General features: G+C 58.5%; 1 protein-coding gene across 5 annotated transcripts in view; it reads right to left on the minus strand.

Annotated features, from left to right (window-relative positions):
• The window catches only part of PSD (pleckstrin and Sec7 domain containing), a 47,180-nt gene that overhangs the window by 4,814 nt on the left and 16,329 nt on the right, over positions 1–26,037 (minus strand). For 3 of the 5 annotated variants that reach the window (XM_069796467.1, XM_069796469.1, XM_069796466.1), the window contains exons 5-12: positions 24,167–24,613; positions 14,421–14,621; positions 13,819–13,899; positions 13,166–13,278; positions 12,296–12,354; positions 11,669–11,758; positions 1,815–1,858; positions 328–506 (exon numbers count right to left, since the gene is read on the minus strand). In XM_069796467.1, the coding sequence (XP_069652568.1) occupies positions 328–506; positions 1,815–1,858; positions 11,669–11,758; positions 12,296–12,354; positions 13,166–13,278; positions 13,819–13,899; positions 14,421–14,621; positions 24,167–24,613 (1,214 nt within the window). The remainder of the gene's footprint in view (positions 1–327; positions 507–1,814; positions 1,859–11,668; positions 11,759–12,295; positions 12,355–13,165; positions 13,279–13,818; positions 13,900–14,420; positions 14,622–24,166; positions 24,614–26,037) is intronic. The other 2 variants (XM_069796470.1, XM_069796468.1) reach the window with 1 other exon arrangement.

Consider the following 26,037-nt stretch of genomic DNA (forward strand, 5'->3'; position numbering starts at 1 on the left):
CCCAGGGAGCCCATCCCACCTCCCTGCCTGCCCCCTTCCCAGCACCGCGGGCAGGGGCTGTGTTGCTCGCTGCCATCTCGGCCTCTGCCCAGCCCTGATGGTGGGGGCAGACAGGCAGGGAGAGGCTTTCAGGCTCCCCAGCCTCGGGGCTGAATTATGCATGGCACAGACAGACAGACAGGGCACAGGGGGCTGATGCTGGAGGCTGGCATGATGCTACAGTCAGATGTCACGTAGTGACTCCTGCCCTGCTCCCCCTTTGGGTTTCTGGAGCTCACTGGTGCCCTCTTGCCCCAAGTCCCTCCTGTGGGCTCCCCAGTCACCTACTTTTCTTGCAGTCTGGATCAGCGTGGATCTTGCGCACTAACAGTCCATGCTTGTAGGTGGCGATGCTGGAATCTTGGGAAAAGTCCAGAAAGGGGTTACTGCAGCTGCTGATGCGCTTGATGGACTTCGGGTTGGGGTCTGCCAGCTCCGAAAGGGACTTTCTCAGCTCCTCCTCATCTCTGCCAGGCACAGATTTGGGTGAGGAAAGGGTTTGTTACCTTGCTGGGGACAGCAAATACCAAGCTTCCCACTTGCCGGTGCCGCTTTCAGGCCTGACTTCTGAAAGGGAGGCCGGGAGCAGCAGACTGGGCTGAGCAGCCTCCCATCACCATTGGTGAGCATCCCAAACCCAGCCATGCCCCATGCCCCTGCCCCTCTAGGCAGCTGCGGTACTGCCTGGCCCCTTGAAAGACAAGGCATGGGGGTGTCTGCTGCCAGTTCACGGTGGGGCCCCTGGCTGCCCCAGGGAGCGAGGAACCTTTGTGGACAGAGCTGGGACTGATGCCAGCCAGGCTGATGAGCCAAGGGCCATGGAGGAGCAGCACCCTGGGGCTTGGCACTACCACAGCCCCCCAGCCTGTGGTGTACAGGCTAGCAGGTCCCCAGCTGGCAGGAGAGAGGGTCTAGAAGGGAAACCCCCCCAGAGAAAGTCCCAGGCTATGGTCCCCACACCTTCAGCGCAGCAGTCGGACTAAGGGGCTCAGAGCCATCAGCAAAGGGGTGTTGGGAGCCTGCAGGCAGCACCAGCCCGGGGCAGGAGCAGGTGTGGGCAGGATGTAGGCAGCCCCTGCAGCAGGAGGTGGCAGGCCCCTGCTCGCACTCTGCCTCCAGGTCACGGGCCCCTCGCGCCGCAGGCAGGCTGCCGTGGGCAGACCGCATCAGTGCCGCTCCCCCTGCCCGGCAGGAAGATGTGGGAGCCCAGAGCTGCTGCCTCCCCCCTCCCTCAGACCTGCTCGCTGCTAATTAAACCCCTCAGCATCTGCCGGCGTCTCCATGGCAGCAGCCCGAGCGCATTGGCTCAGCGCTGGCGGTACCGCCGGGCTGATTAATCCCCGCAGCGCGGGCGCTGCTGCTCCTGCTGCTGGAGATGGCAGCTGTGGGCGAGGGTGCGGGCACCTTGCGGGGCCCCAGCACAGCTACGGTCCCCCCACAGCCTGTCCGCTCCCACCCCAGGCACGGCCACCAAGGCATGAAGCAACACCAAAGCTGCGGGGAACTCGCCTCAGGCAGCCTTCCCCCAGCACGCCGGGGCAGGGTCCCCATGGAGGTGCTGTTGCCTGCACCCCCAGCTCAGCCCAGCCCGAGCTCCCTCTCCCTCCCACATCCCCGCAGGAGCACCTGCCCTGCAGCATCACGGCTGGTGCTGCCTCTGGGGCAGGGTGATGCTCCGGCGAGGAGGGCGGCAGGGGTGAGGAAGCCTACTGCACCAGCAGCGTGGCCCCACTGTCTGCCCAGCATCAGTATTCCCCTGGGGGGGGGTTACTCACATGGCCCACTGCAGCTTCTCATTCTTGATGGAGCCATACAGCGCCTGCAGAGAGAAGAGTGGGGCTGTCAGCAGGAGAGTGGTGCTGGGCCAGGGGGCTGCTCTGGGGGATGGAGGGGGCACACTAGGCTGACTCAGCGGCACTAGAGGTTAAGGCAACCCCAGGTCAGTTCATCCTGGTCCAGCCCCGTCCTGGCTGGGCCAGCCGGCTGACCTTGTTTCAGGCCTACAGGCACCTTCTTCTGGGCACCTGCAACCCCCCACACACACCAGGCACGGTGCTGGGGACAGCCCTGGCTGTCTCCCCTCTCCTCTCCTCCCTCTCTACCTGCCTGTGACAGTGGCACAGCATTAGCAGCACGATGGCGAGGCGCACTGAACATTTCCAAGTCCTTGGGAGAGCTGCTTCTCCCTGCTCCAAGGTGACCTATGCTGGCCAAAGGGATAGCCTTCAGGAGGCCTGGGCCCCAGAAGAGCAAGCCTTTGGGCCAGACTTCGATGGTGCATGTCTGCACCCTGCTCGGTGAGACCTCAGCCTGCTCCAGGGCATCCAGCAGGCTCCATGCCACAACACGCCACAGCCAGCGACCTCCCTGCCATTGACTACCTGCCCTGGGCTGGTAGAGGTTGGTTCGGGGCAGCACCCAGCGCTCTGTAGCGATGTGATCCTCCTGCAGGAGCACACTTAGACTTCCAGAGAGACTTCAGCGCGGCACTGGCAGAGACACCAGCATGCTGTCATTCATGAGGCCCTCAGAGAACCTCGTGGCTGGTTGAGGCAGGATGGGTGTTTGCCTACTGCTGGGCTGCTGCTGCTTGGGATGGCTGTGGCCTGTCCCTACCCCCTCCCCAGCAAGGCCGAAGCACCCTGCCCCCCCTGGGGACCCAAACACCACTGAGTTGAGCAAGGCAGGACCTACTGCCTGCATCTCAGCACAGGAACAAGCTAAGCTTGCCTGCAGCGGGATGCTCCAGATCCCCACTCCCAAGTGTTTGTCCGGTCTGAGCTGAGCACAAGCCAGAAGCACTCAGCACGGCTCTGCAGCCAGAGAGGCTCCAGTGAGGGTTTCAAGACAGTGCTCGCAGAGGGCTTTGGAGCAAGACCTGGAAGGCATCATCCTTGGAGGAAAATAATCAAGTCTCGCACAGGCTGGTCAGGCAGCTGTCAACATCCATCACTGGGCCAGAGACTGCTGCTGAGAGATCTTGCTGGTGGCTGAGAAAGTACAACTGGAGGCATGCAGGGGCCCAGGAAAGCCAGCCAGCAGACAGGGCCCAGAAATGTCTGGGGAAGGGACATCCATCACTCCCCTGAGAGGCGCAGCGGCCAGGACCGAGTGGGGACCCAGCTTCTCCCACACTTTCCCGTCAGGGAAACGCTGGCATAGCACCAGCTTGCTTCTCAGAGGAATTGCCCCAATCTAGCAGGCAGAAAGCAGGGTTCTGTTTTCTCCCGGGAAGACAGGGGGCTCACGGAGGGGGCATGGCCTCACACCTGAGAGGCAATTAGACCCCAGCCCCATTTATGCAGACCCAGTGCCAGAGGGGCAGGATGCTGAGGTGTGAGCAGGGGGTATCCACCAGCAGGCTGGCAGCGAGGTGGCCAGAGGAGCAGAGGTTGCAAAGAGACCTAGAGAAGAGCCTGCAGGAAAAAACCCAATCCAAAGTCCTGCAGAACATAACTTGGGAGCAGAGCAGGGGCAGAAGCATGCATTTCACAGCAATGTAGATGATAAGGAGTCACCACGGGAAACAGAAGGGAAAGGATCTTACTCACTGCTGGGGATGCAGCCGAAAGATGCTGAGAACCAACAGTCACAAAAAGGAGACTGAAAAAACATCACAGAGAAATGGGGACTGGAAACTGCAGAAAAGCTCCTCGAAAGAGCAGGCAGAATGAGATGCGTGGCTTGGCTTCCACCTGGTTCAGTGGCAATAGAGAGAGGGGTCAGTCAGCTCCCTGTCCACAAGGAAGAGAGACGTGAGCCAGCTGAGTGGGGATTTTGGAAGGCAGGGTGAGGCGCCGTACCAGAGGGGAGTGTGGCCCCCAGGTCCCCAGCCCCATGCAGGGCTTGTGGGAGGATTGCTGCGAAACGCCAAGTAAATGAACTGTTGTCAGAAGTTGCTCGAGGAGTAATTCTGGATGGCACAGTGCCAGAGAACAGCCCGGCAGAGCACTGCACTACAAAAACCTGAGCACTGGGACTGTCGGTGAACACTTCAAAGGCTGAACTGCCCTGTGGCTTCAAAAGGTTCCAGCCGCCCTGCTACAAGTCCTGGCAGCATCTCACAAGCCTGTTGTGGGCAGAAGCTGCCAAGTACCCCCACCTCAGAGACAGGGAGCAGGGGCTGCTCAGCACTCCTGTGTGGGGGGACAGTGAGAGACAAACAGGGTGACTGGGGGGATTGAGAAGGCAATGCAAAGCTTTACATCTACACTTAAATTCTGCCAAGACTCTGCTTGGCTAAATGCCACACCCAGCCGACACCGGTCTCAGGAACAAAGCTGGTGGACTCAGCCCAAGTCCTAGCTGAGAAGATACACTCCAGCCACAAAGCCCATCCTGCTTTTCTGGTCCCATGGCAGTACCACTGCCTGTCAGTCCACTAAACTCTGGGCTTTTTGGTGCACAGACCATTTCTGCTGGGGAAGCACAGGTGGCGCAGGCTCCTGAAGCCTAACTCACAACAATGTCAGCAGAGACCGGAGACACCAGTGTCATCACTCAGCAGGTCCCTCTCTCCAGGCTGTCTGCTCCGTGGATTCATTCCCCCTGGTCCAAAAGGACGGCACCTCTTGGCACCTCTGAACTTGCAAGCACTGCCCAAGAGAAAGCAGGGCCCTGGCCCCATGCCACCATGGCCGACCTGAAGTGTGATTGGGGTTCTTTGTCATCGCCGGGTTATGAGCTCACTGCTGCAGCATGCCAGGCCAGCCAGCCAGCTCTGCCCTAGACATGCGCAACACCATAGAGACCTAGGAATATACTGTCCCAGAGGGATTTCCAACTGAATCAACAACATCTTTCTTTGGTGCGCTCCCTCCCAAAAGTGGGCTTAGGGGACGTCCCTGAGTCCTGCTCTAGCAAACGTCTCCAGGAGGGGTGGGGGGCTGCACTGGGCAAGAGGCAGGTGGCTCTGATGCTCCAGCCCAGCCTTAGCACCAGCCCTGCTGGGGACAGCCCTACGCAAGCAGGGCAGGGAGAAGACGTCCCCCTTCAGCTCCTCAGCTCAGAGGAGACCAGAGGGGAGTGCTGGTTTGGGGAGCCAGGCAGCAAGCTGGCCTGGACAGAGCTTTGGCACAGATGGGACTGTACCAAGGGTTGTAGCCCAGCACTCAAGTAACAGAGGAGGGTTAAGGCAGGAATTTAGGCAGCTGGTAGAAGGTTTTAACCCTTTCTGAGGTGCCTGTTTTATGGATCATAACTCTTACAGACATGTCCCCTTTCCAGTCTGCTGGTTCCTGTGCTAAGCAACACAGTGCTCAGCTCTCAGTGCTGCAAGATGCCCTGTGCAGGTCAAGGCTCCCCTTCATCCTGTCGGCCCTGTGACCAGCCATGGCTGTGTGACATTCTGCAAGACAGACTTCACAGCCACCAAGCACCCTCCCTGCAGTCACTCTCCCTCTCTCTGTGCCTGGCAGCATTTCAATACAAGAGCTCAATTGCTGGCTTTCCCCAACTTTTCCTTTGCAAAATATCTTTCTCTACACCCAGCCACAAAGCTCTGTCAGGTCCCCCAGCCACCCAGACCCACCAGCTGCGCAGATACAAACAGCACGGTCAGATCAGGGCTGTGTGTCAGATGGAACCGTACCTATGTCAGGTCCCTAATTCACCTTTGCGGGCCCTCCCCCCCCCCGCCCCATCTGCTGCCTGCCCAGCATGCACAACCCATGCTCAAGAACAACTCATCACCTGGCATGCACCAACCCTGCTGCGCACACCCCATGTCCCCCCCTCCCCTCCACTGCAGAGGGACTCCTGTGTGCACACAGAGCAGAGTGACTTGGGGACAGACTTTTTTCCCCGTAGGATGGGCTGCCACAGGTACAGTGTCCTGTGCATCACCTTCTACCCTGCTGCAGGCAGCAACAGTAGGCACCGGGGGACAGCTACCCATCCCTGCCCCACACTTTTGACTCAGCAACATCATCAGCTCCACCAACCTCTTTTAAAACATTCCTTGTCCAGCCAACTACCACCCCCAGGACGGGACACCCCTCTATCCCTCCCAGTGTAGCCCCACCGCATGTGAAGCAGCAACCAAGCATCTCCCTTCCAACTGCATGCTTCCATCTGAGTGAGTGCGTCACAACTTAATGCTGCCCCCAGACCGTACTGCGCTATGACAGCATCACTGCTTGGCACGGCCCTGATGAGCCCACCGGGCTGGTTTTGACCACGGGGGCAGCCCAGGCGGCTCTGGGGTACCCCTGCCAGCTTTGCCCCAGCCTGCCTGCAACACAGGGGCCGGTGAGGACTCTTCTCTCGCTGCCACGCCAGAGGCAGGCACCCGACCGAGGTAGGATGTGCCCAGAGACACCCTGTTCGCTTCTCCCCACCTAGGACCGATGCACACCAGCGTAACACCTCCCGATCGGATGTGGGCTCACAGCGAGCAAGCTCTTGGCGGTAAAAAGCCCTTTTGTGTCCAGGCAGCCGCTCCTTCCCCTCCAGCTCCGCTCGGCTGGGAGCCGGGGCTGCGGCGCTGCCCCTCCGCGCTGCCTTGCGGGCTCTCCCTGCCACCCCAGCCGGGTGCCAGTCTGCCGTGGCCGGGCTGGCACGGCTCAGCGCAGCCCTTGGCGGGGAGCCCGCAGAGCTTGTCACTTATGCTAAGCTGGAGGGCTGGTCCCAGCGGTACAGCTCTGTCCTGGATTCTTCTCGCAGCGATGTTTTCGAGCAAGCGTTGCTGTCAAACCACGGTAAGCGGCGCAATGTCACCCAGGTCTCGCCGTGCTCCCGCTACCCCCGTGCTCGGGGTGGGATGGGGGGAAGATGGCAGGGTCGGAGAGGGGGACCCTCGGGCGGAGGGGGTCTGATGGGCACCCGGCTCCGCAGAAAGCAGGCAGGGGAGGGAGATGGGGCTGGCTGCTCGCTACATCCACGCCAGGGCTGAGGCTCTCGCAGCGGGCGGGCGGGCCGGCCGTCGGCTCTCCGGGCGCGTCCGTCCGCCCGCCTGCCCGCCCGCCCGTGTCCCCGCCGGGGCGCAGGGCGCTGCGCATCCCCCCGCGGCGCCCCCCGCTCCGCCGGCCCCGCCGCTTACCGGCTTCTTCTTGCGGCGGCTCTGGAGGCGGCTGACCACCAGGTCCGTGTAGAGCACCGGCTTGAGGGTGCGGGAGCGCTGGGGCCAGCCGTAGCAGAAGGTCTCCACGCCGCGGTAGTTGCGCCCGTAGCGCACCGAGCACATGGAGCGGGACCGCATGCGCCCCGCGCTGCTGTTGATGCTGTTGACGCCGATCATCCTGCCGGCGGCGGCGGGGGCGGCGGCGGGGTGCCCGGCGGCCCTGCCTGCCCTGCCTGCCGCGGCCCGCTCCGCCGCCGCCGCCTGTTGAAGCCGGGCCGGGCCGGGCAGGGCTCGGCGGCTGCTGCCCGAGAGAGGCGGGGCCCCGCCCCGCCCCGCCCGCCGCAGCCAATGGCGACCCGCGGCGCCCGGCCGAGCCGAGCCGAGCCGAGCGGGGCCGAGGGGGGCCGAGCCAAGCCGAGCCAAGCCGGGCCGGGCCGGGCCGAGCCAAGCCGAGCCGCGCCGGGCCGGGCCGGGCCGAGCGGTGGAGCCGGGCCCGCGGAGGCAGCGGCCAGCACCCCGCGCCGGTAGGACACCGTCCCCGGCACTGATGCCCCCGGAGCTGTCCCCGGGGCACCAGCTGGCCGTCCCTGCCTCCTTTCCGTCCCAGCAGGGAGAGCGGGAGCAGGTGGCTGGAGCCTCCTGGGCTCACGGGGCTGGGGGGCAGCGGCGGAGGTGACACCTCCTGGCTCCAGCGGCCAGGCGGCACCTCCACTCTGTGCCAGCTGGGCAAGCTCCAAAGCTGCTGCGGCAGCCCAGCCCGCACCAGGGACCTCCAAAGGGCTGAGCTGGCAGGAGATGGGCCCAGCGGAGATGTGCTCAGATCTTCCATCTTCAGTGCCTACCCCACGCTTAACCCTCCTGCCCGTCCTTTCGAGGTCAGGCCACAAAAAGCAGTAGCTGAAGCCGCCCAGCTGGTTAAGGGCAGGACATAGGTGCTCCAGGCAGCTGTTCCCGTGAAGAGGGCTGGGCATCCTTGCAGAAGGCATGAGGATCGATGCGTAATTTAGTTAGGCTTGACTGAGTAGGAGATGCGGCCAGTGGAGAAGCGGAAATTTTCCACTCTGTCCTAACTGCTTGGCATAGTGATCGCTGGGCAAAACTTGCGAGGGAGGGGGCATGGGTGCCTGGCACATCAGACGTGCTGTGCCGCCCCTGAGGCTGGGGGGAGCCACGGGAGACAGGGGCAGGGCAGTGCATTGCTCCCAGGGGAAACAGGCAAAAAAAAAAAAATAGCCCGCGGGATTAGACTGAGCAAGCGTTCCTGTGATTACAGCTCAGAGGTGGGAGCCGGGGCTTTCTTCCCACATTGCTAATCACTTACCCAGCACTCTGAGCGTCTGAGCTTTGCCGTTGTGCCTCCAAGCTGGAAGGTGGGGGCCCATCCTACCTTCCTCCCCCGGGGACCTGACTGCATTGTCAAGCTTAATTCATTAAAATCTGTGAAGTGCTCTGGGCTCCTAGGCTGGAAGGCAGCACAGATCTGGCTCACTCCTGTAATCGCTAAGCAGCACTGAGGAGAAATGAGGTCTGATTTGGCCATGCTGTGTTTCTGCCAGCCAGCAAAGCACAAGGTTAAGCTAAAAGAGTAAGGAAAGTGGGGAAGAACTAAGGCTCCACAAAGTGATCAATCATGTAAAGGTCAAATCCACATTTGAAATATAGCAGACAGTGAGTGAAATCCCAGGGGGCCTGGGCTAAAATCACATCAACAAGAGAAGAGCAACATCTCAAGAGCTAACCAAAATACCACCAGCTCCCAGATGTCCTGCTTCGCCTCCTTCCTTGCTGTGTGGACAGGTGCCTTCATTTGGCCACAGGAGTTCAGGTCCAAGCCTGCAGACATGGGCACCCTCGGGCATGCTGTTATACGGGTTCTTATACCCCCAGCATGGCTCCCTGCCCCGGTGGGGAGGACACCCGAAATGGAGAGCTGGGCTGCCCTGCCTGCCGAGTACGATTCTCCAGAGGAGCCCTCAGAGCCAGAGAAAAGGGTTTCCAGCAGCAGTGCCGGTAAGGCATCGCTGCCTTAGCTCTACCAGCAGTGCTGTGCAGGGCACAGCAAGGCACTGCCAGTGAGGGGGACGCGGTGCGCAGCTGTGAAAGCACAGGCTTTCAAGTGTTTTTGTTTCTTCTGCATAAAACTGGGATTGTTTACATGTATTATCTAGTAGCAGATAAAGTTCTTATCTGACTCAAGCTGCCACCCGCTCTCAGGCATCACGCTGCATTTATCTTGGGACTCCCTTCTGCCAGAGACAAGGGGTGTGCCCAGGCTCCCCACAGGTCTGTTCCCAATGCTGCTCCCAGAGTCACAGGGGATAGTGGCCTTGTGTCCCCTGCAGCCACCTAGGTCCTGCCCTGCTGTCCCCATTCCCTGGTGGCAAGTGCTGTGGGTGAGGACCACCCTCAGCCCTCCAGCTCTGAAGCCTGTGGGGTAGCAGCCTGCGCTGTCTCCCCAGGCAGGCTTGGAAGAGCCCCCAGGACCCTTCTTCTGCACTGCTGGAGCTGCCCAAGACCCAGGCCTGAGCTTTGGGAAGCTCCTGTGAAGTCTGCCAGCCCTTCCCCTCCCCTGCTGCCCTTAGGAAATGCATGTGCTCCTGGAGCGCTAAAATTAGCCAGCCAGCTGTGCCGCACGCTTGCATAGGAGCCTCAGTCCCCAGGCGCGGCCTGCCAGCCAAGTCCGCTGAGGAAGCAGCATTCTACCCGGGGTAACAGGGCTAGCACAGGCTGACACAGGGAGGGCAGCAGGAGAGCCTTTCCCCATTTCGCTGCCCCCTGAGCCTGTGTGGAGACCAAAGCACCAAGCGGCCAAAAGCAGTGGGCAGAAGGGAGAGGGTGTCTTCTCTGGCTGAGCCTGGCAAAGGCTGCCCAGGAGAGGCAGAGCCCCTTCAGGCACCACTCCTTGCCAGCCCCCTCCCCAGCACAGGCCAACAGCACTTTTCCCATCTCACGCACCCCAGGACCCTGCTCCCCCTTGCAGGGGCAGGGGCTCCCTGAAGCAGAGTGGTGCTTCAGACGAGGAGCTGCAGCCTGCCCTGCATGTGGTTCCTCATGCTGCCTTTCGCTTCCCCCTCCCCAGCACGGCTCCTGTACAGAGGCGGCTGAAAAGCAGCGGTGGGAAGCACTGCAGCTGCAGAGGGAACAGGCCATTTTTAGCAGAGCAGCCTCTCCGCTGCTGGGCTGCAGGCAGAGCTGTGCAGGGTTGTGCTGCAGCCTCCCCCCACTCCCTTACACCCAGCAAAGGTCTTGGCCCCTACCCATGAGAGAAAGGCTGTAGCTTCGTGGCACTTCCTCTCTGCCCTATTTCCCACTGGCTGGGATCTGATGGGCTAACTTGATCTCACGTGTTTAAACTGCTAGTACTTTTTGGGGTGAATTTTAACGGGGATGGGGCAGTGCCTGAAGTGCGATTACCCAACCGTGGAGTGCCAGGAGCTGCAAAGGGGGCACGCCAAGGAGCCTGCAGAACTCAGATGCTCCAGGGTGCAGCAGCACTGGAGGGCTGGGGTTCAGGGTCCTCATTTTGGATGCTTCTATTCCATGTCGGGTGCTTAAAGCCTTTTCTGGAGCTGGGTTTAAAATTAGAGGAGAATTTTTCTTGAGTAAATCCTTTTCATGGCGAAGCGTGGGCCGAGAGGGAGGACAGCCCTATTGAGAGCTGCTGGTAACCCCTTAATGATGGGGTGAGCGACGTAGCCAGGAATAGACCCACAGAGGCTGAGAAGGGAGCTCAGTTTTTCACCCTCTGTTGCCTTTTTTCATCGACTATCTCCCCTCATCGTGACGCCAGCATCCTGTGGAAACCCATCTTCCACATCATGAGTATTTACCAACCGTAGTGCTTCACCAACAGCAATGGTTGCTGTCCATGGGAGCTAAGCCTATTCCCAGGGCCCGAGACGGGGAGACAGCAGCTCAGAAAACCCTCTCGAGAACAGGCAATGCCAGAGAAGCGCAGCAGTCCAAGACCAAATGTGCTCACTGAACACTGCCTGTCCTGGCCAAGCCCCGCTGGGAACTGGGTCACGCAAGGAGAAGGCAGGAGTCCCCCAGTCACACCAGTGCGCTAAGTTCCATCTTTGGGGCTTTAACCACCAGCCCACCCTCCCCATCGCCATGCCTTGCCCATGTCACCGGAAATGTTCCCTCTGCCACCGGAGATGGCTCCAGTCCCAGGGCCTGACCACAGCTTTGGGGTCCAGTGCTCCAGGGAGCCAGGAAGAGCTGAGTACCACGGGGCTGACACCACAAAGCCTCTGGCTGCAGCTGGGCAAACCAACCCTAGTAAGCTGCCCCTACATGTGCCCCCTTGCCTGCGATGCAGGCACAGCAAGAGCAGCAAGGGAATCAGGACCCCAGCTGGAGCTCCAGCATCCTCCTGGGGGAATGGGGCAGCCCACATTCCCCTCAGTAAGGCAGGAGGAAAACTGCGAGCCAAGGGACCAACACCGTTCCTCCATAAGAATGGACACATTCATTGCATCCCACGTAGCCATCCATGTGATCCTGCCCAAAGCTCTCACTTTTGTTCCTGCTGCTTGGCTGGCCAGGAAGAGTGACCAAATTTACCTTGAGCAGCTCCTTGGGGAAGTCAGTGCCTCCGTTGAGTCCCTCCAAGTTGCCAATGAAGTCAGAGCAGGACATTCTCTTCCCAATGTTCTGGGGGAGCCAGGGGGAGAGAAACGTGGGGGTTACCTTTGGGTCAGGGACTGATGCTGGCTGGAGTAGGTCCCAGAGCCCAGGAACAGATCCCCCACCTCTGCAGCAGGGTGAGAGACCAGCCAGATCTCAGGGAGGCTGCTTGCAGGTGCTTGCTGCTGGCTTTGCCTAGACTCCAGGAGTTTTAAATAGCCTCCTTTTTCTAAGTTGGTGCTACCCACTTCTGATAGGAGCTGGTTTTGGAGTCTCACTCCCACCTTCTCTCCCTGTCCACTTTGCTGTCCTCATCCCATCTCCACATCTTCCAGCTCAGCACACCTCCTCCAAAGCCCCACTCTTGGCTTCGCCAGCCCAGCCTCTCATACAGCCTTTCTCCTCCCTCCTCCCCAGATATGTTAGGGGTGACCAGGGTCCCATGCCTCCTGCTCATGTGGCTCTGTCCTTGCAAGTCCTCACTCTTCCCCCAGCACCTGTGGTTCAGGGCAGCGGGGTCAGACAATGCAGAGAGAGAAGGGGCCGATGGCAGTGGGAACTTACATGTCCATGCAGATCTGTGTTTAGTAGCATCAGAGCACAGGTGAGAGTGTGGGCTCCATCTGCAGCACAAGCACAGGACAGGAATTAGAGCCCCCAGCTCAGCCCCACAGCTGGTGCTCCAGCCCCTCAGCATGTCAGGCAGGGCATGGGGGCTCCGAGCCCCCCTGAGCCTGCTCCTCCCACCCCAGGCACACGGGGCACACAGCAGTCAGCGCAGCGCTGGCAGCGTGTGGGTGAGTAGGTAGGAGGCCACTGAATTAAAGCTGGTCCCAAACCTGAGCGTACAAACTCCCTTCCAAGCCTGCAGCTCCTTCAGCCAGGCAGTGATACTGCGGCTAATCCTGCAGAGCATCTAGCATGGCAAGGTGGGACCGGCACAGCCCTCTGCCTGCCAGGCAGCATGAACCTCACTTGCCCCAGAGCCAGCCCAGAGCAGACCCAGCACGTGATTGCACACAGGAGAGGTGCAGAGACATGAAACGGTACTAAGTGGGTGTCTGTTATTCCCCGAGTGCTGGGCACCCGAGTTTTCTCACCTGGCTATTCCCTGAGCTGAGGGTCTGAGGGTTGTGGTCTATTTGGTGAGGAGGGCCTTCTTTCGCCTCTTGTGCTAATCTGCTCAAGGTCAGAATTAAGGATGGGTTGAGCCCTAATTATGAATGATCCAACTGGAGCAGTTTTTTAAAAAAATAAAAAAAATCTGACACATCTGTCATTTGAGGGAAATAACTGGGGCTGTCTCCTAAGGCGTCAGTACAGGCTCTGAGCATGCTCTCTGGTTTCAGTTTGAGCCCCTTCACCGAGATGACGAACGCATGGGCTCGCTTGAAACGCACACACACGCACACACACACACGCACAGTTTCTTACCCTCCGAAGAGATGGCATTGGGATTACACTCGTAATAGCGCTGGGAAAAATGAGCCAGCACTCGCTCTCGCTCTTGTGTCTCTCCCATCAAGGCCAACTCCTTTAGAAAGGACCTGAAGAAGCAGCAGCAGCATTGGTTACACATGAAGCTCACCAGCAGCTTCTCCAACCCACCCTGCACAGGAGTGGAGCTGTGCTTTCTGGTTTGGAGACCCCCCTGTGTGCTGGATGAAGCCCTGCCATTGCACATCCCTCCCAACCTGCTGCAGGACTCCCCTCCAAGCCTACAGCACCATACCCCGCCAGCACATTGCAGAGACCTACAGCCAGCCCCAGGAACTACACCGGGAAAGGAGGTGGGCGTAACATCAGGAGGGTCTGGGCTCAAGGCCTGGAATTCCAGTCCTAGGTGAACCTGACTGTCACCTGACTGCACTGACCATTGAGTTAAGACCACTTTCTTTGCTGTGTGGCTGAGAGACCACTTTGGGAAACACCCTCCCCTATTTAAGAGGTAAGAGGATCCCCAGGTGGGAATCACAGGGTCTCCCTGCTCCTGCAGATCTCTGTGTGACTGCGGAGGGCACAGTCTGCTGGGACCCCACTGGGGTGGCCACCACACATGCACACATGTACACGCACTCAGCCCTGACCTGAGAGCCTGGTCCAGGCTCATCCCCGTGAACACGAAGAACTTCAGGTACTCCCCTGCCACCATCCTGCTGAACTCGTTGCTGAAATAGAAAAGGGTGTGGGGGGTGGGGGGTGGCGAGAGTGGGATCAACCAGACCATGGGGACAGCCGAAGGCACACAGGGGTGGGGTGGATTCTAGGAGGCTTGGAGCTCCCCAGGGATGTGGGAAGCATGCCAAGGACAGAGACACCCCATACTCCCATGAAACTCAGAGGAGTCATGCACAGATCCAATGGGAGTACTGGGCATGTAAGAGGAACTGGAGAAGCTAGAGCTGGAAGGGCCTGCAAAAGGTCAGCTAGCTATCCCCCTGCCCCAACACCTTACTGAAGCATCCAAGATGCAGTCATGGTAGGAAGGTACCAAAACCTGGACGTCTCCTAGGTTTTAAGACCTTCAGAGTGAACACCTGGTACAGATGTACCAGTCACAGGGAGTGGGCTTTGGGGTCCTGCCAGCTATGCCCTGCCAGCCCAGTGCCCCACAAAGGTAGCAGCTGAGGGTGTACTGCACATACAGGTGGGCCCCTTGCAGAACAGAATGTTCCTTGCGAATACCCACACGTACTTCTTCCCCAAGTGGCGGGCCACATCTGCTTTTTTAAAGCCGTCCAGGTTGTAGAGCCTCTTGGCCAGGCGTTTGGCAGCCTCCAGGTCAGCCTTGTGCCCATTGGAGAGGGTGTCCGTGCTACCCAGGGCCAGCTGCTCCACGCTGTCCATCTCTGAGTCCGAGTCTGAAACCAACTGGCCCAGGGGGTGGTCACTGCAATGGGAAGGGACACTCCATGTTAGCCTGCCTACAGATCCTCTCCTTGTTCAGCTTCTTGGGAAATGCAGGTTCCTCACCCTGCTTCAGAGACCAGCTACTCACTGCTGGGACCCAGGATGAACAACACTGGTTAGAGACAGTCCGAGGTCAGGTCTGAGAGCTAAGGGAAGGTTTGGGGATGCAGCTGGAGGAGAGGTGGGGTGACAGGACAGCTCCAGTGACTGATGACTGGACCAAGGCACCCAAACCCATGTCCAAACTGGATGTGGAGAGGCAGGACTACTGCTCCAAAGTCCCCCACCCTGAGCCTGTGAAACTGCATGTGTGGGCTCAGGCTTTGCCAAGCTCAGCTGTAGCAGAGACTTGGAGCAGAAACATACGCACATCACATGCTGTCCTACAGATCTGCACTAATTTTTTAACCTGGACAAACTCCTTGTGCTGCTCTCGAGTGTAGTTTCTGCCCGAGACAAAATGACTAGAATTTCTTCACTCACTTTTTCCCATCCACTGACTTCAAAGCACTTCACATAAGGGAAAATTGAGGCAGAGAGGGTGAAGACGAATGACCTCCCCCCCAGACTCCCAGCTCACAGTGGGGTGTACTGTCTTCTTCAGGTTGCCCATCAGCTCTCAGCCCATCATGCCTTAAATGGCCACATTAGGAGACACTCTTGGCTTAGCCCCTGAAGCAGTCTGACTCAGCGGTACAGAAGTTATCCCAACCAAAAAGCTGGTTGAATCTAATCAACAACGAACGTTAAGCAACTCTGACCTCGCCCAAATTTTCTGGCAGGCCTCGCAATGTTCCAGTCTGATTTATTTTTAAAAGTCTCTAATTGACTTTGAAGAGGCCTGCTCTCCTGAGCCAATTACCCAGGCCAATCTCCTTGAGGCTCCGCTTCTTCCACGAAGGGCAAGCCTCCTTGCTGCTCAGCGCTGCCCATCCCAAGGGAGCCCTGTGCAGCACTGATAGGCTGTCCCATGCCTCGGGGGGCTCTCAGGTGCCTTCCTCCCACCCTCCCAGCACCCCCAGCCCGTGTGCAGTGGGGGAAGCTGCTCTGTGCTCAAACCTGTGGGCCAGACACTTCCCTGGTGAAAGCGGCTCTGACAGCCTGCAAGTCCCTGGGGAGATGCACCTGGCTCACCCCACCACTGAGCTTGGCAGTGCCAGGCAGTGATTGTCATAAGACTTGGATGGGTGGCCCAGGGCAGATCCGTGCCCATTTGGCACCAGCCCTCCCCAGGGAGCCTGTCCGTCACCCCATGCCACCCTGGTGGGAGCAGCCACAAAAGGGGGCACAAGGTCACTAGGAGCTCACCAGCTCTGAGTCTGCCTGCTCTGGGGAGCTCCACTGGGCAGGAGGCTTCCAGCACCACTGTCCGCATCACCAGCACACCCCAGCACACCCCATCCCATGGGAATCCCTCCCACCTGCGTAAAACGTCTCCTCCTCCCAAAATAGGGTGGCCGCATCCAAAGGTGCCGCTGGCATGGGCCCTGGTGCCTGCTGCCCTCTAGCTGTGCCTGCACTGTCTGGCAGGGCCAAAGCTGCCCTGGGGAGCGCCTGACAGCAGGACAGGCTGAGTGCTGCTGGGCCAGTGCTGGGCACACACCTCAGCCTCACTTCAGCTCCTTGGGCAGCTCCAGCCACTGTGCCCTCAGCCAAGGACAGTGCTCACAGGCTTTTTGCTTCCCAGCAGCAGAGGAGATGAATTCATCCCAGCAACTGGCACCTGCCAGTCATGGGTTGTGGTGACTGTATTTTTTGCTAAAACTCTATCTGCTATCACAGGGTACAGGCACTGTTCCCTTCCCAGCCCAGTGACTCCAAGGCTGCTTTTCCAGCCACAGGCTGAGCTACAAAACTCAAACGCACCCCTCCACCACTCCCTATGCTCCAACTGCACCTCCAGAGCAAGGGGCTGCTGAGTCACCCCCTGAAGACCTTTTCATTCTCAACCACCATCACTAAAGACTCCCAATACCCTTCTGGACCTTGCCTGTCCTGCCTGAGAGGTTGTCCTCCCTCACATGGCCAGTTCCTGGAGCCTCCAGGGACAAACCTAGAGCTCTGAGTCTCCTCCTGTGACCTCTCTTCCCAGTCTGTGGTCCTCAGCTTTCCTACCTAGCGCTGAGCATCCAGGCATGGGGCCATTTACAAAACCTCTCTTGTCCTTCAACATCTGCAGGCTCCCAACCTGTGGCTGCAATTCTTGCCATGCTTCTTGCAATGGGCATGCAGGCATCACAGCCTGGGTCTCAAAGCAGCTCTACGAGCGGGATCTGCTGTCCCCTCCCTCACCAAGTCTCCATACTGAGTTGGGGTTTTACACCAGTAAAGCATAACCTTGCTCTCAGGATGAGGCACTACCCAGCCACGCCATGAAATGTGTTTTCTTCCAACACTCAAGTCACTCTCATGCTGTTAAATATGGACCATCAGCCTGGATAGGCTGGGAGGGCCCCATTCGTGGCACCCATCTGTCACCACTCAAAGCCCAAGCTGACTTGGAGAATGTGCATCTTAAAGAGAGAAAAGCAAGCCCAATCCTCAAGCAAATGGAGAACAGTGCAAAGAGCTGTGTCCATGTCTGAGGCAACTGAGGTGATGCTAATTTTCTTGCCAATGAGCTAATGTCTCAGGGTAGTTTTTTTTTTTTAGTGAACTTTCTAAAGTGACATTTCAGTTTGGCTTGAAGAAACACTGAGATAATATTTTTTACATTAGTTACATTTTCAACCCGAGAGCTGGCCCACACTTGAGGACTAAAGATTAAAGTTGGTATTATGCAAGTAGCCTCAGCATGCCTGAAATGAGTCATCGCCGCTACCCACCTAAGACAGCCACTGCTGCCCCCAATGTCGCTGGGAGCACAGGTCCCCATGTCACCTCAGAGGTGTTTGCCAGAGAGCCAAGGTCCCCAGCACCTCTGTCAGCAGCAGTGAGGCGCTTCTGGGGGTCTCTGCAAGGAAGGCATGTGATCCAGCTCAGGGCTTGCCCGGGACAGAGGGTCTTCACCAGCCACCTCCCACTCCAGCTCAGCATGAGGACCGCGTTGTGCTCCCAGCCCTGGGGAGCTGCTGCAGGACCACGGCCCTACTCGGGGCCACCACACCACAGACGCTCCTTCTCCGGAGCCAGATGCTTCTCCAGAGCCCAAATGTTCCTTCTAGGGGCTAAACACTCTTTTCCTTGAGCTGGATCCTTGTCTCATCCCAATATTCCTCCTCTGGCTGACTGCCTGGAGCTCAGCAGGAGAGACCACAGCACCTTCCCTGGCTGCAGTGCAGTGTGTCACTGCAGGAGCCCTGACACCCTTTTCTCTACTTTGCCACCACAAAGCAGGTTCACTTTGTACCATGTTCTCTCCATGAACCAGGAACAAATCTTCTCTCCTGGATGTGGGTTAGCAATAAGGTACCAGGTCAGCAAAGCCTGTCCCAGAGGGCTGACCTCCAGCTCCTGGCTGCCAGCAGGGATGTATCTGCATGGAGGGACCCTTCCCACACTGCCTCTGCATGGTGGGACCCTTACTGCACCAACGCCCTGCTCCCCAGGAGCAGGGAAGGAGGGACATCCCTGGGGACAGGCTGGGCTGGGTGGTCATTGGTTTCAGCTGGGGGTGCTCAGCTGAGCTCCTGGGTTGTCCAGGGCCTGCCTGACACATTTCCAGGTGAGACACCTGCTGTAGGAAACTCAAAACCTCCAACCATAATCCAAGCACCACTTGGTCCCCATGGGAGGCTGGTTTGCATCCTGCATCATGACAGGACAGGGCAGGGAGCCTGATCCGAGTCTGTGAGGGACACTCGCATAGAGCAGAGCAGCACTCTGCCCTTGATTCCCGATGCCCCGCATGCATGGCTAGATGCCCAATGCCTCCGCCAAGTGAGCCCAGCCTGCCTAATATTGCTGCTAGGAATGTACCAGACTGGATCTTTAGCTGAGCTAAATAAACGCAGTTCCCTCCATCAGTCTCAGTGGAGTGACTTTGATTTATGACAGCCAAGATCTGGGCTGGTTCATTCCTCACAGAATTGAAGTTAGGGCTGGGAGGACACTTGAAGGTCAGCCAGGCCAGCCTCCAACCACAGGCGGGGATGGTCCTACTTTCTGGCAGCTCTGGAGTCCAACCTGGTCCTCAAATCACCCAGCCACAGTGGCATCCGCCAGCGTTACTGCTACCAGATCCAGGTAGAACTGAACTTTGGGCAGCTGTACCCCTCCTCAGTCTTGTTTATCTGCAGACTTCCAGAGCCTCCCCTGCAGCACCAGTCCTCTCCAGAGATGCCTGCCTGTCCTTCATCACCCCATCTCCCCATCCCCTCCTGTGGGGGGCACAATCACTCCTGCAGAGGACAGGGGCCAAGCCTGCAATCCCACCAAACAATTTCTGGAGCCAGCTGAGAGCCTTAAAATCCAGTTACTTACCTGCTGGATGGAGGGTTGTCTTGTCCTTCAGAGACACAGATGCCATGGGGTCAGCACAGGGAAACCTCGATCTCTTGGACCCTTGGGCAAAGCCCAGCCTAGGGGCTCTGGGTCAGACCTGGGGGCTGGAATTAACACCTGACACAAGGGGCTGCATCCCACAGGGATGTGCCATTGCCTGTGCCTTGGTGGGCAGCTCTGCCAGCCCTGGGACCCTGCCTGCTGCCCCCATCCTCCATGCCGTGGAGGGCTGATGTGTCCTGTGTCCCGGCTCCTGCTGCCCTTCGTAGCTCAACAAGGAAATACTTGGGGAAAAATTCCCCTCCCAGCTTGTGCCCTATTTCTTGCTGTGCCAATGCTTGTGGCATGACGTCTTCATCCTGCGCCCTAGCCTTGTCCCCCTCCTGTGCTCCCACCCCATCCTTTCCTCCTTGCTCTCCTCTCCTTCCTCTGCTCAGCCCTCACCCCCAGCCTCCCACATCACACCCCAAATCCACCCCGCAGGGCCCAAAACTGGGCCCAGGGCTCAGGGCATCATCTCACCAGTTTGCCCAGTGCCAGCTGGGAGCTCAGGCCAGCTGAGAGACCTGCGCTGGCCTCGGGAGAGGGAGGGGCACCGGCTCACCGACTGCTGCAGTAACAAAAGGGACCTTATAAAGAAACACAGCGGAGCTTGTTGGCAGGGCCCCGGCGCTCCAGCACACGCTAGCAGCCGCGATCTGGCAGGGAAGAAGGTTCGACTCCCGGCGCATCCTCCTCCTGGGGCGGCTGCCAGCCCTACGGGCTCCCCGGTCCTCCCACGGAGCCGCAGCTCCAGGGCTGAGCTCTCCCTCTAGCGAGGCTCCGGGCGTGCTGCCCCTCACCGTGGTATCTGGCCCTTTTCACCAGGCGGTTTGCAGCCCCCCGCCCCCCACTCCCCCGGCCTTTGCTGCTGCTGCTTTTCCTGCCTGCCCTTCTTTCTGCCCCACCTCGGGCGATACCGCCGGTTCGGGTCCCGGCAGAGCCTGCCTCGCTCGCCCCTTGCGAGGGGGGCGAGTCATGTCCCCTCCCTCTGCGGGCACTCCTCAGGGACAGGCACGGCTGTGCCCGGGGCCGAGGCTGGCTCCGGAGGAGTGGGACGGGCAAGGGGAATTGGGCGGCTGGATTTCAGGGGGCTTGCACCCCCAGGGAGGTGCAATTTGCCCATTTACATCTCCCTGGGGCTGACGCCCCGCAACCCGCAGCACCTGCCTGCAGGGTCGGGTGTATGGGACTGCGGCAAGTGGGGTGGCATTCTGGGCGCCCATTCGCACCCGACAGCGTGGCAAAGCCCGGCGATTTGGACCTGCAGTTGCCAAAGTCTGGCTGCCACCGCAGGAGCCGACCTCCCTGCAGTCCCCAGGGCTGCCCCGGCTCCACCTCGCCATCTCGCCAGCACCACATCTGCCCCCAGCCAGGCCCACCAGCCCCAGAGGGACACCCCCAGCCCTGGAGGGCTCTGCCCACACACACGCTCTGCGGGTCACCATCACAGCCGCGGGGACAGACTGCTTTGACTGCAGCCCTCTGCCCAGCAAGAGCGGGCGACCTGCACACCTTCACTCCCCACCCAGATGGGGCGATAACCTACTCACCAAGCCTCTGACCCACGCTGGGGCTGCCACCATGGGGTGTCCTGTTGTGGAGAGGCAGGGAGAGGGTCCCACACTTGGACCCTTGCTGTTCAGCCACTGCTCCCTCCCTTTCAACCAAGGCCACCAGAGGAGGCTCAGGCATCCCAGCGCCCACCCGGAGAGGCCTTGCTGGGTCTGCACTTAGGCACACTCCCCACGTACAATGTCAAGATAAAAGTCTCAGACTATCGCATGCCGAGGTACACCAGAGCCTTGGTGTGACCTGCAAGGCTGCATGAACCAAGGCCACCGGCCGTGGGGGACACCGCATCTCCCCAGCAGCGCAGGTGACATCACTGGCTTGGCCATCCCTGCCACCGACAGATGGAAAGTCACAGGCTGCAGGACCATGCCCAGCCCAGACCCTGGCCCCGACCATTGCAACAATAAACACCAAACGTTTTGGGGGCACAAGGAGGATGGCTGCAGGGCAGCACACACAGACCTAGACCTGCTGGCGTTTGTCACCAGTCACCCCTCACACCAAAGCCCTGCAGCCTGAGGTCACCTCTGCCAATCTTGAGACTGACAGCCAGTGTAAAGCACAGCCTCCATCACAGAACCCCTGCTGCCCGGGGTCCCTAGTCCATCTGAGCTGGTGGCAGTCTGTCTGGATTGCTTGTGACCGTGGGCAGTGGTGAATGCCCCGCTCTGGCCCCACTGGCACAGGTGATGTTGTACTACAATGGCTGCAGAGGTTCCTTAGCTCCTTTCCCCAGCAATTTCCATTAAATACCCCTTAGTGGGAGCATCACAAGTATACTCTCTGCTCGAGCAGATCAGCCCTGCCAGGTACCAGGAGACACTGGTTCCAGCTCATGGGAACCTTTGTGGTATCAGCTCAGCTACTTCTTCCTCAAACTACTTGGGAAGCTTCAGCTTCATGGTCTAGAAGCTTCATGGTCTTCAGCTTCATGGTCCACTCAGAGTCTAGAAAGTTGGTACCACCAGTCATGGGGAAAGAGGAAACTTCTTGCCCCTCTCCCTTGCCAGAAAGCCCTGCCTCCTGAAGACTGACCCTGCAGATGATGGGCTGTCTCAGCCACTGGTACCCCATGCTTTCCCTGCTTCCCAGTCTAGTTCCTGCTCCCAGTCCCAATCTCCACTCCTCTCCACTGCACAAGACAGCAGATCTCAACCACACCTGCCTCCCTGTCTGCCATTGCCCATGGGGGCAGTGAGGGGAAGCTTGCTCCATGCCAGGGAGCAGAGAGCCGCGCTGCTGCCTGCCGGGAGCCTGCAGCAGGGCCCTGCTCCCCCATGCCTCTTTTCTCACCATCTTTCCTGCAGCCTCCACTTCAGGTCACTGCTGGAGCCAGGGCACCTGCTCACCTGCTGTGGGGTAGTATGGTGGGTCTGAACGTCACATGCAGCCCAGGAGATGGGCAAGAAACAGGGCCTGAATGGGACTAAGAGAAGAGCTGTGCAGAGACCTACAGATAATTAAGGGAATCATTTCTAAATGGGGAAAGGTAGTTGCTTGGGACTCCATATGCATGTTAACAGAAGGCAAGGCTGGTGCTCATGGTGCTGTGGAAAGCCCAAGCCTCAGGGTCCCCAGGCCAGGGAGTGCAGTGAGGACTGCAGCTGGGTTTCCCCTGCGTTCCCTACCACAAAAGCAGAGGTACTCCTGCTTGCGAGGGCTGGAAGAGGAGAAGACAAGAAGCTCAGCAAAGGTGGGCTCAGCAAAGATCCAGGGCAGTTTGGGGAGGGACACAACACTCCTCCATGGCCTGTGCCACAGCCCAGTGCTGCTCTGAAACCTGAACTAGGAGGGGAGTGCAGTGCTGCAGCATCCTCGGCACTGCCAGCACACTCTACGCTCCACTGTCTATAAACTGGTGAGGAAAAACCTCTATTAAGCCACCTCATTGCTGCTGCCAGCTGCACCCTCACACCTCCCTGTGCCCCTGTGGTAGTGTTGCTGTGGTACAATGGCACCCTGTGGACGATAAGTCAGACACTGTCCTCTCGCTTTCTCCAGGGTGCTCTGTTTCAGTCCCTTGCCTTCGCAGAGGAATAGGAAGCCAATGCTTCCTGCAGAGAGCACTGATCATGGCTGGATACTGCCACCCTTTGCTGCCTTGTGCCTCTCAGACATCATCAGTTTTACTGCACAAACCTTGCCTGGCCTCTGTGGCCTCTGTGCCATGGTGGCACCGAGCCATGTCCCTGGCTTCAGTGTCCCAAAGAAAGGGAAGGCCTAACCTGGCATCTCTCTGCCCCAAAATGCCCTTGGAGTGATCCAAGGACCACAGAGCAGATGTGATACTCCACTCTCCTCTCTTGACTGCAGACACCAAAGACACAGAGCTCAGATCCCCACCTGGCCATCCCAAGCTGAGCCTACAAGGATGGCATAGGTTGTGACCAGAAGTGACATAGGTTTGGTCTGGAAAAGACCAAATCCAAAAAATTTTGGTGTGGAAAAGACCAAAGCCTAGAAAGTGGATGAGCGATCCAGGAAGCTCTGGCATTGCGCAGAAGGGCAGAGAGACCTTGCAGGGAGGCAACGCAAACAGGAAGGTCAGTGCTGGCATGACTGAGATACCAAGTTCTCCAAGAGCCACCAGCTCTGCTGCTGAACCACTCGACCAACCTGACATCCAGACCAGACCTGACCACACTCCAGATGAATGTACCCTGGAAAAGGGAAAAGACGCGGCCTGCCCACCTGCCACGTCACAAGTGCCTCAGCCCAAGACCTTTCTGGAAAGGGGAGGAGTGCAGGAAGGTAGTGTTTCAGCCTGGACATGGTCTCACATAGGGACAGGTTAGAAGTGGTGGGGCTGAGCTCCCCCAGCCCTCTCCACCAGAGATGCCCCAGGCATGGGGCAGCCATCCTGAGCCCACATGCAGGCAGGCACAGAGCAATATACAGGAAGCCTCTGGTGGGCTGTGCTCATCTCTGCCCTCCATCTCCCAACATACACAAGGCTGAGCAGGTTCAGGAGGCCAGGACAATAGGTACAAGACCATGGGACTCTTCCCGACAAGAAACAGGAGGCTCCTACTCGGATGGTAAGGGATGCAGCAGTATCAGGAAGTCTTGGCCTCCAGGAGGGAGGGTACTCATATTTCTACTGGTACTCGACTTCTGACTGGCCTCTGTCCACAGTCACCATGGATGCTGGACTGCTTTGCAACAGAAGCCACCATGGGATTGAAGTCCTGGGACTCCCTGCTTGCTAGGCTGGAGGAAACCTCACAGCCCTCCAGCACCAACAAAGCTGGCAAAGATGAAAAAGGAGATGCGCTCCCACTACATGCCCACCACAACACCGTGGTGATCACTGGCCTTATCGGTCACTTCACAGAAAATCCAGCACACCCAGTCCTGACCCTTCCCCTCTTCCCCAGAAACAGAGGTTAGGCTCTGGCTGCAAAACACGCCACACAGGGTTAGACTCCACACTGAGCTTTGGTGGCCCAAGCAACTTTGGTCACTCACCTCATGTTGGAGGAGGCCAAGGGAGTACCAAAGCTGTCCTCTGAGTGGCAAGGGCTGTGCCGAGCACCCTTTCTTCGTCTCCCCCACTCCTCCTCCCTCTCGGTCCAGGGGGCATCTGTGGCTGAACTGGTCCCAGAGTCTGGCTCCAAGTGAGCCAGAGGAGCAAAGTTCTCCTCTATCAGCTTGGCGCTGTCTCGGATCTGTCCCTGTATTTCTGGGGTGAGGGTTGGGAGGTCAAAAGTGAAAACAGTCCCATGGGTGCGGGCTGGGGAGGAGAGGATGTCAATGGAGTCCAGGCTGGTGTAAGATGTGCCTTTGGCTCGATGGGACTCCATGATGCTCTCAAAATGCTTGCTGAAAGAGTCCATGCCATCCTTGGAGAGGCTGTGCCCTAGGAGGAAGGGCACTGGAGACTTGAGCATGCCCTGCATGTCTCGGTCCATGATCCTAGAGGGAAAGAGAGAAGAACTGGTCAGTGAGGAGCAAGGGATCAAAGCCCTGAAACAAAAGCCCATGCGCTGCTTCAGAAGGAAACTGGGGAGGGCAGAAATCTCCTCTGAACATCTGTAGACCTCCAAGGAAACGCCTTGCCTCCCCAGGACATCATGGGAAGAGGGACTGGGCTGGCCTCACTCCAGACATATGCTTCTCCTTTAATGCACCACAGACTTTTGTTCCTTTAGTGGCTCATCCTCATAAGAAGCTTATGAGATGGCTACTGCTCCCAGTCACTCGACTTGAGTTTAGATCCAATAAAGGGCTCAAGCACCAGAAGCAGGATGTGGTTCAGCTCCATTTCCAACCAAATCTGGAAGTGGCTGAATTTTCCATGAGCCTTCAGAGCTCCTGGCACCCAGAAGGCTCCTCCTGAAGCTGCTCAGGACAGCACAACACCTTCCTCCATGAATGCAGCACCATGGTTGCTGAGCACCACACTCAAAGCATGACCAATACCCACCTGCAAGGTCTGCTGGCTGGTCCCAGGAGATGTCTGGGACCCGGCACAAGGCAATGTTGAGTCCCAGGAGACATTTGGGACCAAGCACAAGGCAGTGCTGAGCCCCAGGTTTCCCCAGGCAGTACAGAAGGAGTCTCACACCCAGCTCGGGACTCAGGGACCTGAGCTGGCCCATGTCCTAGAGGCCAGGCTTGGTCCTGGCTCATCATCTTGTCAGGGATCAGCCCCGTAGGAAGGCCCAGCCTGTCTCCGATGCAGGTCTGGGTCCAGTCCAACACAGGAGTTTCTAAACCCTGAAGCCCTGAGTGTTTTGTCCTGTAAATGAGGTGAAGCGCAGCCTGCCCATCCGTCTGAGCACGTGACGACAGGCACACTTCCAACCCAGGGAACATCAATGCTTCAGCTGTACAAACATGAACACAGCCCTAAAAGCCTACTTTACTCATAAGCCGCTATCATTTTATTAAAGCAGCAGAAAAGCACCTCTGATTAAAGGAAAGGAACTGCTCCAGCTTGTCATAACATTTGTTATGAACAAACAGCTTCGTACAAAGGGCTCAGAATATGCGTTGCTGTTACAACCACCAAATGATTTTCATTCATTAGCCTTCACATACCACTCAAAAATCTCACCCTGACTACTTCAGCAGGTCAAGTGCTGGCAGCTTGACTCCCCCAGAGTGCCGGCTGGCTTCAAGGGGGGGGCAGCAAAGCCAGATGCAGGTAAGCAAGGCAGGGTGGAGGCTGCTCTCACCCACCAGCGTTTCCCTGGCTGTGCTGCACCGCTTGATGCTCTTACCATTCCCATAGGAGCACAAGGAGCAGCCACCTCTGGGGTGGCTTTCTGGTGAGGGCAAGGCAGAATAGACCTCTTTAACATCTTGCAGATGAGCTTTACAGATGTTAACATGCA

Source organism: Haliaeetus albicilla, chromosome 11 (assembly GCF_947461875.1).
Source record: "Haliaeetus albicilla chromosome 11, bHalAlb1.1, whole genome shotgun sequence".
Taxonomy (NCBI): domain Eukaryota; kingdom Metazoa; phylum Chordata; class Aves; order Accipitriformes; family Accipitridae; genus Haliaeetus; species Haliaeetus albicilla.